Genomic DNA, 20,119 nt, shown 5'->3' with positions numbered 1-20,119 from the left:
GGCGGCCGACGGCCGTGAAGAAGTAAAGAACACAGATCGGGTTACAAGATGGCGCTCTGTGGACGGTAGCAGACGGGCCGTGCTAGTTGTTGTGTTCTCTGTCCGTGTTTCTCTTCGCTATTCGGTTTCCCGGGAGCTATTCGGAAGGCCGGCGGGATGAGTCCGACCTGAGCCGCCGTGCTGCCAGCTTGAGTCCGGACCATGAGCGCGGAGCAGCGGACCGTCCGACGATAGACCGCGGGTCGCCGTTAGCCGTTAGCACCATGTCGGACACCCGGCGGCGGGTCAAGGTCTACACGCTGAACGAAGACCGGCAGTGGGACGACCGGGGCACCGGCCACGTCTCGTCCACCTTCGTGGAGCGGCTGAAGGGGATCTCCCTGCTGGTCCGAGCGGAGTCCGACGGTAGGTCGCGTTAGCTCCCCGCTAGGCTAGCGCTAGCCCCCCGGCCGGGCTCCGGACCTTTTGTGTTTATCTGCTCCGACGAGCGGTCGACGGCGGGTCCACACAATAAGCCACGCTGCTGCCTGCTGGCTCTCGGTCTGCTCGACGGCCCGGTGCGGTTCTCGGAGCCCCTGCCGGGTGGTCTCCAGCGGCAGCCCTGCCGAGGGCCGCGGGGTCCGGCTCCAGCTCAGCCGCCACATCGTGTTCACTACGGACCAGCGTCCCGTCATGTTAATGTTGTCTACCTTGTTCTGTGTGTGCTGGTCAACTCATTCTACTTTGTCTTGTAGGCTCACTTCTATTGGAATCCAAAATAAGTCCAAATACTGCCTATCAGAAACAACAAGTAAGTCTAATGTACTTCCTGCTGAGTGAAACACGGGGCAGGCTTTCCTCTTGTCCATTATTGCATTTGTTCGTATTATTTAATGGTTTCTAATGTTAGAATAATAATTACTTATTTTTGCAGTTGCAGTGAAATCTTATACGAACCACCCACAATTACGATGATGACCCTACATTCAATTATAGCTTCATCAGTTTTTATTCATTAAATATATATTTTTTTCTTCTTTAAGGACACGCTGATTGTCTGGTCTGAAGCAGAGAATTATGACCTTGCTCTGAGCTTCCAGGAAAAGGCTGGCTGTGATGAAATCTGGGAGAAGATTTGCCAGGTATTGCATACTCAAGTCAAACTCAAGTACGACCAGTTAAATGTTTCCACATACATTACATACATACACACATACATACATACATTTTAAAGACATACTTTGGTACTGTAATCCTCTCCAGATGACATTAGAAATGTGTCCATTGATTGGTGCCCCAGCCTTGAGTCAGCCCTATCCCCTCCACAGGTCCAGGGGAAGGACCCTGCCTTGGAGATCACCCAGGACCCCATAGACGAGTCTGAAGAGGAGCGCTTGGAGGAGCTGCCGGAGACCAGCCACCTGGTGGAGCTACCGCCCTGTGAGCTGAGCCGGCTGGAGGAGATGGCGGACCTGGTCACCTCTGTCCTCTCCTCTCCCATCCGCAGGGAGAAGCTGGCCCTGGCCCTGATGAGCGAGGGCCACATCAAGAAGCTCCTGGGCCTCTTCCAGGTCTGTGAGGACCTGGACAACAGAGAAGGCTTGCACCACCTGTACGAGATAGTGCGTGGCGTGCTGTTCCTTAACAAAGCAGCTCTGTTTGAGGTGATGTTCTCAGACGACTGCATCATGGACGTGGTGGGCTGTCTGGAGTACGACCCGGCTCTCGTCCAGCCCAAGCGCCACAGAGAATTCCTCACCAAGACGGCCAAGTTCAAGGAGGTGATTCCCATCACAGACTCTGAGCTGCGGCAGAAGATCCACCAGACGTACCGGGTGCAGTATATCCAGGACATCATCCTGCCCACGCCCTCGGTCTTTGAGGAGAACTTCCTCTCCACTCTCACGTCCTTTATCTTTTTCAACAAGGTGGAGATTGTCAGCATGTTGCAGGTAAGCAAGCGAACTACTGGACCTTACTTATTGAGCCATGTACATTTTTGAGTTGTTGAAAGTGTCTCTCGATGTCACTTATACGTTTCTTGACCTACATAATGGTAGTGTTTACCTTCCTCACCTCAATCTATTTAATAAGGTTGTATTTATACCATATCATAATGTAGCTGCTTTTTTTTTTATACCGTGTACTGTTTTCTCATTTCTGATTTGCATTAGAACACATTTAAGCACCGTAACCTTTACTATTTACCAGAGAATTCTGTTCTGGTCAATTCAGGCATTTAAAAGTTTATTATAGACTCGCAAATGGGTCCTACTATTTACATAAACAGTCTGAATCAATGTCCATTGTTAACCATGTTCTGGATGAATACAATCATTGTGTGTGCAACCTTTGTGATTTATTGTGGTTGGGTTACTCTGAGCTATTGCATATAAATATTCTGAATGAGCTATAACTGTACTGTGAACATGGTTTCTGACTTGGTGAAATGTGTGTACAAATATTGAACTTTCACTTCAAAGCTGTTTAAAAGTTTAATAACCCCTCCATAAACAAATGAACTTATTGAAGGGTGTTTAGCTTATAGTGTAAACTGTTTTGCATTGCTTGTAATTGTATTATTTCTGTACAGTCATGCGTTGTAATAAAACCGTACTAGGTGGCTGCCCTGTATTTGGAAATTGGAATTCATCTTTGCAATGATATTCCAGCACCACACGCTGTATACATCTGAACCAATACGTCCTGGTCAGTAACCTGGTTTTGTTCTGCCAGGAGGACGAGAAGTTCTTAACGGAGGTGTTCGCTCAGCTCACGGATGAAGCAACAGAGCCCAGTAAGAGGAGAGAGCTGGTGAGTACAGCCTGTGGTTCTCCTAACGTTGACTCTTCTCCTTCCTCACTGTTAACACTTTTAGATTAAGCAGAAATACTTTTTAATGTACAGTTAGTAATTCAATTTACCAAGCGGCTATATTTAAAGCTACAAAAAATACAATTAAAAGAAATAAATAAAAAGATCAGCGCAACTCTAACGTCCCCAGCTGGTTGGGGTGGGCGTCCACACGAATCCAAACACGAAACCACACAGGTCAGTTTTTATGTTGAGTCCACCCTCGGAGCTGGTTTCAGGAAAGTGTGTTTTCGGGCACCGGATCCGTCTGGACGGTCGGCCAAACGCACAAGACTTAAAGACGTGTGGTTTACCCACAAAGGGGCTGGGTGTGGACGGGGCCTGAGAGGACCCCCCCCCCCCGGAGGAGGACCAGAGCCTGGTCTTTGAGCTCCTTCAGAGACGTGACCATCATCTGAACGTTCCCATGGCAGCCTGGCTAAGTTTCTTCTCTCCTTTCCAGGTCAATTTTTTCAAAGAATTTTGTGCTTTTTCGCAAACGTTGCAACCGCAAAACAGGGATGCCTTCTTCAAGACTCTGGCGAATCTAGGCATCCTACCTGCTCTTGAAATAGTCATGGTACGTCAACCAACGTTATCTACTGCTGTTGGAATGAAGTGTCTTTATTTAATTTCATTTTTGTATAGATTTCGGCTTCTGTACATGTGGACTGTTGATGCTTCCAGCTGTAGTGGCCCATTGGGTGAGTTGGGGTCCTCTTCATAGACGCTAACATAATGTTTTCTCAGGGAATGGATGACCTGCAGGTGAGGGCCGCGGCCACGGACATCTTCTCCTACCTGGTGGAGTTCAGCCCCTCCATGGTCCGGGAGTTCGTCATGCAGGAGCCGCAGCAGACCGACGACGTAAGCCCCCTGCTGTGTTCTCTCAGATGGCTACAGAGCACCTCTTTATTCTGTCCTGGGGTCAGTAACATGATGTGTGGCCGCCTTTAATGAGACAGTGTGGAGGTTAGTGGAGGTTAGTGGAGGTTAGTGGAGGTTAGTGGAGGTTAGTGGAGGTTAGTGGAGGCGCTGTACCAAATGAAAGGGGGTCAGCCTGAGGGTGGAGGCTCTCTGGTGTTAAAGGGGCTCAGCCTGAGGGTGGAGGCTCTGGTGTTAAAGGGGGTCAGCCTGAGGGTGGAGGCTCTGTGGTGTTAAAGGGGGTCAGCCTGAGGGTGGAGGCTCTGTGGTGTTAAAGGGGGTCAGCCTGAGGGTGGAGGCTCTCTGGTGTTAAAGGGGCTCAGCCTGAGGGTGGAGGCTCTGGTGTTAAAGGGGGTCAGCCTGAGGGTGGAGGCTCTGTGGTGTTAAAGGGGCTCAGCCTGAGGGTGGAGGCTCTGTGGTGTTAAAGGGGGTCAGCCTGAGGGTGGAGGCTCTGGTGTTAAAGGGGCTCAGCCTGAGGGTGGAGGCTCTGTGGTGTTAAAGGGGCTCAGCCTGAGGGTGGAGGCTCTGTGGTGTTAAAGGGGGTCAGCCTGAGGGTGGAGGCTCTGTGGTGTTAAAGGGGCTCAGCCTGAGGGTGGAGGCTCTGTGGTGTTAAAGGGGGTCAGCCTGAGGGTGGAGGCTCTGTGGTGTTAAAGGGGCTCAGCCTGAGGGTGGAGGCTCTGGTGTTAAAGGGGCTCAGCCTGAGGGTGGAGGCTCTGTGGTGTTAAAGGGGCTCAGCCTGAGGGTGGAGGCTCTGGTGTTAAAGGGGCTCAGCCTGAGGGTGGAGGCTCTGGTGTTAAAGGGGGTCAGCCTGAGGGTGGAGGCTCTGTGGTGTTAAAGGGGGTCAGCCTGAGGGTGGAGGCTCTGGTGTTAAAGGGGGTCAGCCTGAGGGTGGAGGCTCTGGTGTTAAAGGGGCTCAGCCTGAGGGTGGAGGCTCTGTGGTGTTAAAGGGGCTCAGCCTGAGGGTGGAGGCTCTGTGGTGTTAAAGGGGGTCAGCCTGAGGGTGGAGGCTCTGTGGTGTTAAAGGGGGTCAGCCTGAGGGTGGAGGCTCTGTGGTGTTAAAGGGGGTCAGCCTGAGGGTGGAGGCTCTGTGGTGTTAAAGGGGGTCAGCCTGAGGGTGGAGGCTCTGGTGTTAAAGGGGCTCAGCCTGAGGGTGGAGGCTCTGTGGTGTTAAAGGGGGTCAGCCTGAGGGTGGAGGCTCTGGTGTTAAAGGGGCTCAGCCTGAGGGTGGAGGCTCTGTGGTGTTAAAGGGGCTCAGCCTGAGGGTGGAGGCTCTGGTGTTAAAGGGGCTCAGCCTGAGGGTGGAGGCTCTGGTGTTAAAGGGGGTCAGCCTGAGGGTGGAGGCTCTGTGGTGTTAAAGGGGGTCAGCCTGAGGGTGGAGGCTCTGGTGTTAAAGGGGGTCAGCCTGAGGGTGGAGGCTCTGTGGTGTTAAAGGGGCTCAGCCTGAGGGTGGAGGCTCTGGTGTTAAAGGGGCTCAGCCTGAGGGTGGAGGCTCTGTGGTGTTAAAGGGGCTCAGCCTGAGGGTGGAGGCTCTGTGGTGTTAAAGGGGGTCAGCCTGAGGGTGGAGGCTCTGTGGTGTTAAAGGGGGTCAGCCTGAGGGTGGAGGCTCTGGTGTTAAAGGGGCTCAGCCTGAGGGTGGAGGCTCTGTGGTGTTAAAGGGGGTCAGCCTGAGGGTGGAGGCTCTGGTGTTAAAGGGGCTCAGCCTGAGGGTGGAGGCTCTGGTGTTAAAGGGGCTCAGCCTGAGGGTGGAGGCTCTGTGGTGTTAAAGGGGGTCAGCCTGAGGGTGGAGGCTCTGGTGTTAAAGGGGCTCAGCCTGAGGGTGGAGGCTCTGTGGTGTTAAAGGGGCTCAGCCTGAGGGTGGAGGCTCTGGTGTTAAAGGGGCTCAGCCTGAGGGTGGAGGCTCTGGTGTTAAAGGGGGTCAGCCTGAGGGTGGAGGCTCTGTGGTGTTAAAGGGGGTCAGCCTGAGGGTGGAGGCTCTGGTGTTAAAGGGGGTCAGCCTGAGGGTGGAGGCTCTGTGGTGTTAAAGGGGCTCAGCCTGAGGGTGGAGGCTCTGGTGTTAAAGGGGCTCAGCCTGAGGGTGGAGGCTCTGTGGTGTTAAAGGGGCTCAGCCTGAGGGTGGAGGCTCTGTGGTGTTAAAGGGGGTCAGCCTGAGGGTGGAGGCTCTGTGGTGTTAAAGGGGGTCAGCCTGAGGGTGGAGGCTCTGGTGTTAAAGGGGCTCAGCCTGAGGGTGGAGGCTCTGTGGTGTTAAAGGGGGTCAGCCTGAGGGTGGAGGCTCTGGTGTTAAAGGGGCTCAGCCTGAGGGTGGAGGCTCTGTGGTGTTAAAGGGGCTCAGCCTGAGGGTGGAGGCTCTGGTGTTAAAGGGGCTCAGCCTGAGGGTGGAGGCTCTGTGGTGTTAAAGGGGCTCAGCCTGAGGGTGGAGGCTCTGTGGTGTTAAAGGGGGTCAGCCTGAGGGTGGAGGCTCTGTGGTGTTAAAGGGGGTCAGCCTGAGGGTGGAGGCTCTGTGGTGTTAAAGGGGGTCAGCCTGAGGGTGGAGGCTCTGGTGTTAAAGGGGGTCAGCCTGAGGGTGGAGGCTCTGTGGTGGTGCAACAGTGAGCACTGGCTACATAAGGTCCAATGAGGACGATCAAATAGCCAATACCCTCTGATGAGAACCGAAACATACCTGGCTAACCCACTAATCGAGGTTCGTAGTGTACCCCACTGGTTATTAAAATACAGCCATAAGAGGGCCAGGTCTCATATGGTCTGGGGTGTAACCGTACACTAAAGTCACGGTTCGGTACCTACCTCGGTTTTTAAGTCACGGTTGGGTACGTTTTTCGGTACAGCAGTTTTTATTATTTTATTTTTATTAAATTGTATCAAACAATGCCTTACACAAAAGACATCAAATACAATTGAGAATAAAAACACAATAAAGTCCAGGAATTATTTCCATTTTGGTCCTCATCACAAAACATTAGGACAAGACACTCAGAGTGTGATAATCAATAAAAACTTTATTCAAAATAAGTTTTTTTTCGGTATGTACCGAAATGAAACGTGCATCGAACCGTTAGAGCCGTACCGAAAAATGTGGGTAGGAATACGAGTATCGTTACAGACTGAATCAGACGGCTCTGTCCTCAGGCTGCGGTGTGGTGGTCTGTATGAGCTGGTCTGTCTCCTGACTGCTCTGTAGTGTTACGGTGTGGTGGTCTGTATGAGCTGGTCTGTCTCCTGACTGCTCTGTAGTGTTACGGTGTGGTGGTCTGTATGAGCTGGTCTGTCTCCTGACTGCTCTGTAGTGTTACGGTGTGGTGGTCTGTATGAGCTGGTCTGTCTCCTGACTGCTGTGTTACGGTGTGGTGGTCTGTATGAGCTGGTCTGTCTCCTGACTGCTCTGCTGTGTTACGGTGTGGTGGTCTGTATGAGCTGGTCTGTCTCCTGACTGCTCTGTAGTGTTACGGTGTGGTGGTCTGTATGAGCTGGTCTGTCTCCTGACTGCTCTGTAGTGTTACGGTGTGGTGGTCTGTATGAGCTGGTCTGTCTCCTGACTGCTCTGTAGTGTTACGGTGTGGTGGTCTGTATGAGCTGGTCTGTCTCCTGACTGCTCTGTAGTGTTACGGTGTGGTGGTCTGTCTGAGCTGGTCTGACTGCTCTCTGCTCCCCAGGACGTGCTGCTGATCAACGTGGTTATCAAACAGATGATCTGTGACTCGGACCCGGAGCTGGGGGGGGCTGTTCAGCTCATGGGCCTGCTCCGGACTCTGATCGACCCCGAGAACATGCTGGCACCCATCAACGTGAGGACCACCAGCGCACTGTTCACAAGCTACCGTTCACACCTCACCCATTCACACCTCACCCATTCTCATTGATGTTGACCTGCATTCATCTCTAAGATGTCTCAAAGTTAACGTAGAAGGCTTGATGGGCGTTGGCCTTTCTTGTTATGGGGAACACGATTATAATGTAATTATTGTACGGTCTACATGTCCTCAAATCCTCCATCTTTCTCCCAGAAAACGGAGAAGACGGAGTTCCTGAGTTTCTTCTACAAGTACTGCATGCATGTTCTCACGGCCCCGCTGCTGGCCAACACCGCCCACGACAAGGACTCCAGAGGTGAGGGGCCCGAGGCCTGCTGTCTGACACCCTCCATCCATTGTTTCTGTCCCCATGGTAACGAGCTGCGTGTTCACAGATCTACTGGAGAGCCCAGTGAAGATCAGCCCTGTGTGTCCAGGTAGGTCTGAGTCATTACTACCACTGACACTAGGTCAACGGGACCAACTATCAGTACTACCACTGACACTAGGTCAACACCACGGACACTAGGTCAACACCACGGACACTAGGTCAACACCACTGACACTAGGTCAACACCACTGACACTAGGTCAACACCACTGACACTAGGTCAACACCACTGACACTAGGTCAACGGGACCAACTATCATTACTACCACTGACACTAGGTCAACACCACTGACACTAGGTCAACACCACTGACACTAGGTCAACGGGACCAACTATCATTACTACCACTGACACTAGGTCAACACCACTGACACTAGGTCAACACCACTGACACTAGGTCAACGGGACCAACTATCATTACTACCACTGACACTAGGTCAACACCACTGACACTAGGTCAACACCACTGACACTAGGTCAACACCACTGACACTAGGTCAACGGGACCAACTATCATTACTACCACTGACACTAGGTCAACACCACTGACACTAGGTCAACACCACTGACACTAGGTCAACACCACTGACACTAGGTCAACGGGACCAACTATCATTACTACCACTGACACTAGGTCAACACCACTGACACTAGGTCAACACCACTGACACTAGGTCAACGGGACCAACTATCATTACTACCACTGACACTAGGTCAACACCACTGACACTAGGTCAACACCACTGACACTAGGTCAACGGGACCAACTATCATTACTACCACTGACACTAGGTCAACACCACTGACACTAGGTCAACACCACTGACACTAGGTCAACACCACTGACACTAGGTCAACACCACGGACACTAGGTCAACACCACGGACACTAGGTCAACACCACTGACACTAGGTCAACAGGACCAACAATCACATTAGAATATTTATGGAAAAATATGCATTCAACTTTTTTTAGGTAAAAGTAATATTAAAGGTGCCAGGGGCTTCTTAATCCAAACTATAACGAGACGTAGCTTTGTGACGTGGTAAAGTAGCGTGGGATATGGAGGTGGATGATGTCTTCAACACAAACATCTGACATGACCCAGGCAGAGATCATCTGCACCGACCTTTATTGAAGTTTCCTCCACGTGACATTTATTATAAGTTAATTATTTAAGTTATGTCGTTTAATTACAATGAAACGGCCGTAAGTAACGATGTCTCTTAATTACCATGAGGAGTCCACTAAACAAACGTGGGGAATGAAATGGTAGCCCTGTCTCAGTGGACATAACAATGCTACTAACATAGGCTTTATTAGCATGTTAAATGTTGTTTTATACACTTTACACATACAGCATTTCCAACAGAATAAGATTGTATTTGTAGCTTTTCTGCAACTGGTTTTAAATTGTAATGGGTGTATTCCATGAACACGTGCAGCCCTCTGTAGAGCCGTTGTCAGTATTTCTACACAGTGTGATTTACTAGGCACCCTTCACCGATCAATAGCCGTACTTCAATTAAACCGGAGACGACCACGCTGCTTTCAGTTTTCCGATGTTGTATACTGAACTGTAGCCTAAATGTAGGGACCTTACCCAAACCACTATCAGTTTGTCCTTCTCCGTATCAGCTGGTCCATCGCCTAACGAGGACTGGGCCCAGCAGCTGTTCTGCATACCTTTTATATCATGTTTCTATTTCAATAAAATCCCCATTAGGCCCACTTTAGCTTTGGCCATCTCTCCTCCCCGACAGCCCGCCCAGGCAGAATAACAACACAGCCGACCAATCACAGGCTCGTCTATCACAGCCCTCTGGTGTCCAGAGAGGCTCCGGGCTCAATAAGTAGAGTCGCCTCACTCCACCTCTCCTGTTAACCACACAGTCACGTGTTCATTTCAGATCATCTAGTATTGACATTCTCTTTCGTATTCATAGAACATGTGAATAATTAATGTTTATCGCGTGGGAATTGATCCGTCTTTTGTGGACAGACAACTTCCAGACGGCTCAGCTGTTGGCGCTGATCCTGGAGCTGTTGACCTTCTGCGTGGAGCACCACACCTACCACATCAAGACCTACATCATGAACAAGGACCTGCTCCGCAGAGTGCTGCTGCTCATGAACTCCAAGCACACCTTCCTGGCCCTCTGTGAGTCACTAACCACAGCACACACTGACCTGGTTAACCTAGCACACACTGACCTGGTTAACCACAGCACACACTGACCTGGTTAACCTACCGCACACTGACCTGGTTAACCTACCGCACACTGACCTGGTTAACCTACCGCACACTGACCTGGTTAACCTAGCACACACTGACCTGGTTAACCACAGCACACACTGACCTGGTTAACCTACCGCACACTGACCTGGTTAACCTACCGCACACTGACCTGGTTAACCTAGCACACACTGACCTGGTTAACCTAGCACACACTGACCTGGTTAACCTAGCACACACTGACCTGGTTAACCTAGCACACACTGACCTGGTTAACCTAGCACACACTGACCTGGTTAACCTAGCACACACTGACCTGGTTAACCTAGCACACACTGACCTGGTTAACCTAGCACACACTGACCTAGTGACGTGGTGTTAACCTAGTGACGTGGTGTTAACCTAGTGACGTGGTGTTAACCTAGTGACCTGGTTAACCTAGTGACGTGGTGTTAACCTAGTGACGTGGTGTTAACCTAGTGACGTGGTGTTAACCTAGTGACCTGGTTAACCTAGTGACGTGGTGTTAACCTAGTGACGTGGTGTTAACCTAGTGACCTGGTTAACCTAGTGACGTGGTGTTAACCTAGTGACGTGGTGTTAACCTAGTGACGTGGTGTTAACCTAGTGACGTGGTGTTAACCTAGTGACGTGGTGTTAACCTAGTGACGTGGTGTTAACCTAGTGACGTGGTGTTAACCTAGTGACGTGGTGTTAACCTAGTGACCTGGTTAACCTAGTGACGTGGTGTTAACCTAGTGGTGTTAACCTAGTGACGTGGTGTTAACCTAGTGACGTGGTGTTAACCTAGTGACGTGGTGTTAACCTAGTGACGTGGTGTTAACCTAGTGGTGGTGACGTGGTGTTAACCTAGTGGTGGTGACGTGGTGTTAACCTAGTGGTGTTAACCTAGTGACGTGGTGTTAACCTAGTGACGTGGTGTTAACCTAGTGACGTGGTGTTAACCTAGTGACGTGGTGTTAACCTAGTGACGTGGTGTTAACCTAGTGACGTGGTGTTAACCTAGTGACGTGGTGTTAACCTAGTGACGTGGTGTTAACCTAGTGACGTGGTGTTAACCTAGTGACGTGGTGTTAACCTAGTGGTGTTAACCTAGTGGTGTTAACCTAGTGGTGTTAACCTAGTGGCGTTAACCTAGTGGCGTTAACCTAGTGGTGTTAACCTAGTGGTGTTAACCTAGTGACGTGGTGTTAACCTAGTGACGTGGTGTTAACCTAGTGACGTGGTGTTAACCTAGTGACGTGGTGTTAACCTAGTGACGTGGTGTTAACCTAGTGACGTGGTGTTAACCTAGTGACGTGGTGTTAACCTAGTGACGTGGTGTTAACCTAGTGACGTGGTGTTAACCTAGTGACGTGGTGTTAACCTAGTGACGTGGTGTTAACCTAGTGGTGTTAACCTAGTGGTGTTAACCTAGTGGTGTTAACCTAGTGGCGTTAACCTAGTGGCGTTAACCTAGTGGTGTTAACCTAGTGGTGTTAACCTAGTGACGTGGTGTTAACCTAGTGACGTGGTGTTAACCTAGTGACGTGGTGTTAACCTAGTGACGTGGTGTTAACCTAGTGACGTGGTGTTAACCTAGTGACGTGGTGTTAACCTAGTGACGTGGTGTTAACCTAGTGACGTGGTGTTAACCTAGTGACGTGTGGTTAACCTACCACAGGTGCGCTGCGGTTCATGCGTAGGATCATCGGGCTGAAGGATGAATACTACAACCGCTACATCATCAAGGGGAACCTGTTTGAGCCGGTGATCAGCGCGCTGCTGGACAACGGCACCAGATACAACCTGCTCAACTCGGCCATCATAGAGCTGTTTGAGTTCATCAAAGTGGTGAGTGGTGGTCTCTGGGCAGCTGCTCTCAGGCGGCCTCACGCTCCCCTCACGCCTTGCTCTGGTCTCCCTTCAGGAGGACGTGAAGTCGCTCATAGCTCACATCGTGGACAACTTCTACAAAGCACTGGAGTCCATCGAGTATGTCCAGACCTTTAAGGGTCTGAAAGGGCGCTATGAGCAGGAGAAGGAGCGACAGAACCAGAGGCTCAACAGGTCAGTCAACGCGTTTAGCACCTGGATCAGGCTTTACCTAACGTGGTTTGTGTGTCTAACCATGCCTTTGGGTAGTTAGGTTTATATGTTGTAATGGAACAACCACTGTTGGCCAGTAGTGCCTGGTAGACCATCCTGGTAGACCATCCTGATGTCTTTAAATGTAAATATAGGGCAAAGACTAATGGTCATTCTGTTAGCACAAGGAGCACTACTAGTTCCACTTTACAACATGTTGGAGTTCTGATGCAACCAGAAACCAAAGTGAATTCTAGTTCATATCAAATGGGTTAAAAAAAGTATATGTGTGTGTATGTATGTACGGATTTGGGTGGAAATCAGCATTTAGTGGTGGATTGAAATCCAAAAGGTGTTGACGGTGCTTGATGTTTTAATTGAACAGGTACAGACGAGATGCCCGGTCGATGGATGAGGACGAGGAGATGTGGTTTAATGACGATGAAGATGACGAGGAAGCAGAGTCTGTTGAAAAGAGTCGGACAGAAGATGACTTCTCCGACAACTACGGCAAATACATGGAGGCCAAAAAAGGTAGAGTCCCTAAGGAACCGAGTCTGGAGGGGGAAGAGGGTTCTTATCCGCCTGGTGACCAGCGGCCCAACTAGTCTAACTAGTCTAACTAATGATGGAGCCTGAGGTGAATCATTGTTTAAAAAAAAAAAAAAAGTTAAAAGTTTCCTAAAATAAACACAAAGTCACCTTTTGCCAGATTTATTAGTTTTTATTAGCGTGACAAGTTGTTTTCGGTCTTCAGTCAGAACATGTAGTCAGTGATGCCTACGCAGTCGTACCGCCTGTTGACAACAGCCAAGGGTCAGCGTTCCTACGGTGCTGTAGGTTAATGCTGTGATGAAGGCCTACGGTCACCAGCTGTAGGTTAATGCTGTGATGAAGGCCTACGGTGCTGTAGGTTAATGCTGTGATGAAGGCCTACGGTCACCAGCTGTAGGTTAATGCTGTGATGAAGGCCTACGGTCACCAGCTGTAGGTTAATGCTGTGATGAAGGCCTACGGTCACCAGCTGTAGGTTAATGCTGTGATGAAGGCCTACGGTCACCAGCTGTAGGTTAATGCTGTGATGAAGGCCTACGGTCACCAGCTGTAGGTTAATGCTGTGATGAAGGCCTACGGTCACCAGCTGTAGGTTAATGCTGTGATGAAGGCCTACGGTCACCAGCTGTAGGTTAATGCTGTGATGAAGGCCTACGGTGCTGTAGGTTAATGCTGTGATGAAGGCCTACGGTCACCAGCTGTAGGTTAATGCTGTGATGAAGGCCTACGGTCACCAGCTGTAGGTTAATGCTGTGATGAAGGCCTACGGTCACCAGCTGTAGGTTAATGCTGTGATGAAGGCCTACGGTCACCAGCTGTAGGTTAATGCTGTGATGAAGGCCTACGGTGCTGTAGGTTAATGCTGTGATGAAGGCCTACGGTCACCAGCTGTAGGCTAATGCTGTGATGAAGGCCTACGGTCACCAGCTGTAGGTTAATGCTGTGATGAAGGCCTACGGTCACCAGCTGTAGGTTAATGCTGTGATGAAGGCCTACGGTCACCAGCTGTAGGTTAATGCTGTGATGAAGGCCTACGGTCACCAGCTGTAGGTTAATGCTGTGATGAAGGCCTACGGTGCTGTAGGTTAATGCTGTGATGAAGGCCTACGGTCACCAGCTGTAGGTTAATGCTGTGATGAAGGCCTACGGTCACCAGCTGTAGGTTAATGCTGTGATGAAGGCCTACGGTCACCAGCTGTAGGTTAATGCTGTGATGAAGGCCTACGGTCACCAGCTGTAGGTTAATGCTGTGATGAAGGCCTACGGTCTGTTCCTCCCTCTGTCCCCAGGAGCCTCCAACGGCGCCAACGGCTCCAACGGCGCCAACAGCAACGGGAAGGCGGCCGCGGGCCCCCCGGCCCCGCCCGCCCCCCCTCCAACAGTCAACAGCTCCGCCTCCTCCACCAAGACCCCCGCCCTGCCCGCCACGCCGCTGGTCAAGGTCAGCCCCGACACGCTCACCGGGAAGACACGTGTGGACTGACACGTGTGGACTAACATGTGTGGACTAACATGTGGTGGTGGACTGACATGTGGTGGTGGACTGACATGTGGTGGACTAACATGTGGTGGTGGACTGACATGTGGTGGACTGACATGTGGTGGACTGACATGTGGTGGACTGACATGTGGTGGACTAACATGTGGTGGTGGACTGACGTGTGGTGGTGGACTGACGTGTGGTGGACTAACATGTGGTGGACTGACGTGTGGTGGACTAACATGTGGTGGACTAACATGTGGTGGTGGACTAACATGTGGTGGTGGACTGACGTGTGGTGGACTAACATGTGGTGGACTGATGTGTGGTGGTGGACTAACATGTGGTGGACTGACATGTGGTGGACTAACATGTGGTGGACTAACATGTGGTGGTGGACTAACATGTGGTGGTGGACTAACATGTGGTGGTGGACTAACATGTGGTGGACTGACATGTGGTGGACTGACATGTGGTGGACTGACATGTGGTGGACTGACGTGTGGTGGACTAACATGTGGTGGACTGACATGTGGTGGACTGACATGTGGTGGACTGACGTGTGGTGGACTAACATGTGGTGGTGGACTAACATGTGGTGGTGGACTAACATGTGGTGGTGGACTGACGTGTGGTGGACTAACATGTGGTGGACTGACATGTGGTGGACTAACATGTGGTGGTGGACTAACATGTGGTGGTGGACTAACATGTGGTGGTGGACTGACGTGTGGTGGACTAACATGTGGTGGACTGACGTGTGGTGGTGGACTAACATGTGGTGGACTGACATGTGGTGGACTAACATGTGGTGGACTAACATGTGGTGGTGGACTAACATGTGGTGGTGGACTAACATGTGGTGGTGGACTAACATGTGGTGGACTGACATGTGGTGGACTGACATGTGGTGGACTGACATGTGGTGGACTAACATGTGGTGGACTAACATGTGGTGGACTAACATGTGGTGGTGGACTAACATGTGGTGGTGGACTGACATGTGGTGGACTGACGTGTGGTGGACTAACATGTGGTGGACTAACATGTGGTGGACTGACGTGTGGTGGTGGACTGACATGTGGTGGACTAACATGTGGTGGACTGACGTGTGGTGGACTAACATGTGGTGGACTGACATGTGGTGGTGGACTAACATGTGTGGACTGACATGTGGTGGACTAACATGTGGTGGTGGACTGACGTGTGGTGGACTAACATGTGGTGGACTGACATGTGGTGGTGGACTAACATGTGGTGGTGGACTGACATGTGGTGGTGGACTAACATGTGGTGGACTGACGTGTGGTGGACTAACATGTGGTGGACTGACATGTGGTGGTGGACTAACATGTGGTGGTGGACTAACATGTGGTGGTGGACTGACATGTGGTGGTGGACTAACATGTGGTGGTGGACTAACATGTGGTGGTGGACTAACATGTGGTGGTGGACTAACATGTGGTGGTGGACTAACATGTGGTGGTGGACTAACATGTGGTGGTGGACTAACATGTGGTGGTGGACTGACGTGTGGTGGACTAACATGTGGTGGTGGACTGACATGTGGTGGTGGACTAACATGTGGTGGACTAACATGTGGTGGTGGACTGACGTGTGGTGGACTAACATGTGGTGGACTAACATGTGGTGGTGGACTGACATGTGGTGGACTAACATGTGGTGGTGGACTGACGTGTGGTGGACTAACATGTGGTGGTGGACTGACGTGTGGTGGACTAACATGTGGTGGACTAACATGTGGTGGTGGACTAACATGTGGTGGACTGACATGTGGTGGACTAACATGTGGTGGTGGACTGACGTGTGGTGGACTAACATGTGGTGGTGGACTGACGTGTGGTGGACTAACATGTGGTGGTGGACTAACATGTGGTGGTGGACTAACATGTGGTGGTGGACTGACGTGTGGTGGACTAACATGTGGTGGTGGACTGACGTGTGGTGGACTAACATGTGGTGGTGGACTAACATGTGGTGGTGGACTAACATGTGGTGGTGGACTAACATGTGGTGGTGGACTAACATGTGGTGGTGGACTAACATGTGGTGGTGGACTAACATGTGGTGGTGGACTGACGTGTGGTGGACTAACATGTGGTGGACTGACATGTGGTGGTGGACTAACATGTGGTGGACTGACGTGTGGTGGTGGACTAACATGTGGTGGTGGACTAACATGTGGTGGTGGACTAACATGTGGTGGACTGACATGTGGTGGACTGACATGTGGTGGTGGACTAACATGTGGTGGTGGACTAACATGTGGTGGTGGACTGACATGTGGTGGTGGACTAACATGTGGTGGTGGACTAACATGTGGTGGTGGACTAACATGTGGTGGTGGACTAACATGTGGTGGTGGACTAACATGTGGTGGTGGACTAACATGTGGTGGTGGACTAACATGTGGTGGTGGACTAACATGTGGTGGTGGACTAACATGTGGTGGTGGACTGACGTGTGGTGGACTAACATGTGGTGGTGGACTAACATGTGGTGGTGGACTAACATGTGGTGGACTGACATGTGGTGGTGGACTAACATGTGGTGGTGGACTAACATGTGGTGGTGGACTGACGTGTGGTGGACTAACATGTGGTGGTGGACTAACATGTGGTGGTGGACTGACGTGTGGTGGACTGACGTGTGGTGGACTAACATGTGGTGGTGGACTAACATGTGGTGGTGGACTGACGTGTGGTGGACTAACATGTGGTGGTGGACTAACATGTGGTGGTGGACTGACGTGTGGTGGACTAACATGTGGTGGACTAACATGTGGTGGTGGACTGACATGTGGTGGACTAACATGTGGTGGTGGACTAACATGTGGTGGTGGACTGACGTGTGGTGGACTAACATGTGGTGGTGGACTAACATGTGGTGGACTGACATGTGGTGGACTAACATGTGGTGGTGGACTAACATGTGGTGGTGGACTGACGTGTGGTGGACTAACATGTGGTGGTGGACTAACATGTGGTGGTGGACTAACATGTGGTGGTGGACTAACATGTGGTGGTGGACTAACATGTGGTGGACTGACATGTGGTGGACTAACATGTGGTGGTGGACTAACATGTGGTGGTGGACTAACATGTGGTGGTGGACTGACGTGTGGTGGACTAACATGTGGTGGTGGACTAACATGTGGTGGTGGACTAACATGTGGTGGTGGACTGACGTGTGGTGGACTGACGTGTGGTGGACTAACATGTGGTGGTGGACTAACATGTGGTGGTGGACTGACGTGTGGTGGACTAACATGTGGTGGTGGACTAACATGTGGTGGTGGACTGACGTGTGGTGGACTAACATGTGGTGGACTAACATGTGGTGGTGGACTAACATGTGGTGGTGGACTGACGTGTGGTGGACTAACATGTGGTGGTGGACTAACATGTGGTGGACTGACATGTGGTGGACTAACATGTGGTGGTGGACTGACATGTGGTGGTGGACTAACATGTGGTGGTGGACTAACATGTGGTGGTGGACTAACATGTGGTGGTGGACTAACATGTGGTGGTGGACTAACATGTGGTGGTGGACTAACATGTGGTGGTGGACTAACATGTGGTGGTGGACTGACGTGTGGTGGACTAACATGTGGTGGTGGACTAACATGTGGTGGTGGACTGACGTGTGGTGGACTAACATGTGGTGGTGGACTAACATGTGGTGGTGGACTAACATGTGGTGGTGGACTAACATGTGGTGGTGGACTAACATGTGGTGGTGGACTAACATGTGGTGGTGGACTAACATGTGGTGGTGGACTGACGTGTGGTGGACTAACATGTGGTGGTGGACTAACATGTGGTGGTGGACTAACATGTGGTGGTGGACTAACATGTGGTGGTGGACTAACATGTGGTGGTGGACTAACATGTGGTGGACTAACATGTGGTGGACTAACATGTGGTGGACTAACATGTGGTGGACTAACATGTGGTGGACTAACATGTGGTGGACTAACATGTGGTGGACTAACATGTGGTGGTGGACTAACATGTGGTGGTGGACTAACATGTGGTGGTGGACTAACATGTGGTGGTGGACTAACATGTGGTGGTGGACTAACATGTGGTGGTGGACTAACATGTGGTGGTGGACTAACATGTGGTGGTGGACTGACATGTGTGGACTAACATGTGGTGGTGGACTAACATGTGTGGACTAACATGTGCTTCTGTCTCAGAGCGGCCTGGTGGGGCTGGTGGACTACCCCGACGATGAAGACGAGGAGGACGAGGATGAGGACGAGGAGCAGTCTCCAAGGAAACGAGCCCGTCTGGGGTCCTAAGGAGGGTCCTCTCTCCTCTTTGTTGGTGGATCCTCCCTCCTTCCGCTCCTCCAGGCGTCTCATTGGTCCTGGGCCACCTGTCAGTCACTGCTCTGGTCCTGTTGAGGAGCCCCCCCCCCCCCCCCCCGCTCACCTCCTCCTGAACTCCGTCCTCGTTCCCGTGGAAACAAGTGGAGCCCCCCCCAACGAGACCCCCCCTTTATGACTCCTCAGAGGAGCTCCAGAGCCACGCACAGCCTGCTCCTCTCAGCCTGCTCCTGACAGCCTGCTCCTCTCACAGCCTGCTCCTCTCAGCCTGCTCCTCTGACAGCCTGCTCCTGACCGCCTGCTCCTCTCAGCCTGCTCCTCTGACAGCCTGCTCCTGACCGCCTGCTCCTCTGACAACCTGCTCCTCTGACAGCCTGCTCCTCTCAGCCTGCTCCTCTGACAGCCTGCTCCTCTCAGCCTGCTCCTCTCAGCCTGCTCCTCTCATCCTGTGGACCAGCCTTTGTGGTTCTCTGTTCTGCTCTGTTGCTGTAGCAACAGGGACAAGGAAGCAGCTGCACACTTCTTACCCCCAAGACCCCCAAGAGTCCAGGAACCCAGACCCCAGACCCCCCCAGACCCCCGACCCCCCCAGACCCCCCCAGACGAGGAGCAGGGGCCAGTCATGCTAGCGGGACTAGCCGTCGTAGTGTAGAGCTGAACACTGGAGCAGAGCGGTGGAGGCTCCGTCAGACCAGAGGCCAAACAGACATCGTACGTTACAGCCAACACCGGCATTAGAGGAGCAGGACTCTGCTGGGTGAACACAGGGCGACTGCTCAAGTTGCATACAAACATGTTCTCACACCAGACTGCGTTGGCAAGAAATGTTGTATTTCATGAATTTCTTAACAGTACTGTACAGAATTGTTTTTATTTTTAATCATTTCCCCCTGATTGGTTTACCTGTTGGTGTAATTCATTTTTCTTTTTGTGGTTACACAAACGGGTGGGCTCAGTTCATCCTTTTTAATCCAATTGGTTTGATTTATTGTACAACGAAAAACAAGTTGTAAATGCTGGTTTTAAAAGTATGTATTTCAACTGCAGTAAAGTCATTTTTTGCAGCCAACCCTGAGGACGTCTGGAGTTGTGAATTTTGGTGCCGACTTTAAGTAGCAACGTGGTTCTTGTGAAATTCCCAGAGTCTCAGTATTTAGTCCATGAAGCCCTGGAGGGCCCCTGGCGTTAGAGCATGCTAGGTCTGCACGCTAACGGACTCCTTTAGTGTCTGGCTCCAGTACGTGGACGCCTCTGCTGTCTGCCATCATGACCCCTCTGGTCGGCCTTAATGGATTATTTTAATTTAGATTTATAATTAACTTTTTAAGACTATCGTAATACAGCAGTTTTGGCAAACTGCATTTTATTCCCCTTGCCGGAAGTAATGGAGATTTCCGAGTAGTGTTTTATTTGAAACATTCCTATTGGGTAATCGTAGGCATTTGACTACGTCGAAAAGTGACACATAT

The 20,119-nt window shown here is 51.1% G+C and overlaps 1 protein-coding gene across 1 annotated transcript; it reads left to right on the top strand.

Annotated features, from left to right (window-relative positions):
• The first annotated feature begins 23 nt into the window (after nt 1-23).
• Nucleotides 24-19,719, top strand: ppp4r3b (protein phosphatase 4, regulatory subunit 3B). Its single transcript, XM_084470854.1, has 16 exons — nt 24-405; nt 735-790; nt 1,023-1,121; nt 1,308-1,931; nt 2,716-2,793; nt 3,296-3,412; nt 3,583-3,699; nt 7,407-7,538; nt 7,758-7,860; nt 7,940-7,981; nt 9,937-10,095; nt 11,855-12,024; nt 12,101-12,240; nt 12,644-12,792; nt 14,103-14,254; nt 18,519-19,719. The coding sequence occupies exons 1-16, from the start codon at nt 264-266 to the stop codon at nt 18,621-18,623; spliced, it is 2,385 nt and encodes a 794-aa protein (XP_084326980.1). The 5' UTR covers nt 24-263; the 3' UTR covers nt 18,624-19,719.
• The last annotated feature ends 400 nt before the right edge of the window (nt 19,720-20,119 follow it).

Source organism: Micromesistius poutassou, assembly GCF_964030765.1.
Source record: "Micromesistius poutassou genome assembly, chromosome: 7".
NCBI classification, from domain to species: domain Eukaryota; kingdom Metazoa; phylum Chordata; class Actinopteri; order Gadiformes; family Gadidae; genus Micromesistius; species Micromesistius poutassou.
This window is presented reverse-complemented; position numbering and strand designations above follow the sequence as displayed.

Excerpts from the sequence above, each read along its gene's own strand:
- ppp4r3b (XM_084470854.1), top strand. The coding sequence starts at position 264 with ATGTCGGACACCCGGCGGCGGGTCAAGGTCTACACGCTGAACGAAGAC. Across the intron at positions 7,539-7,757 it reads ACATGCTGGCACCCATCAAC|AAAACGGAGAAGACGGAGTT; the intron begins GTGAGGACCACC and ends TCTTTCTCCCAG. Across the intron at positions 14,255-18,518 it reads CCGCCACGCCGCTGGTCAAG|AGCGGCCTGGTGGGGCTGGT; the intron begins GTCAGCCCCGAC and ends CTTCTGTCTCAG.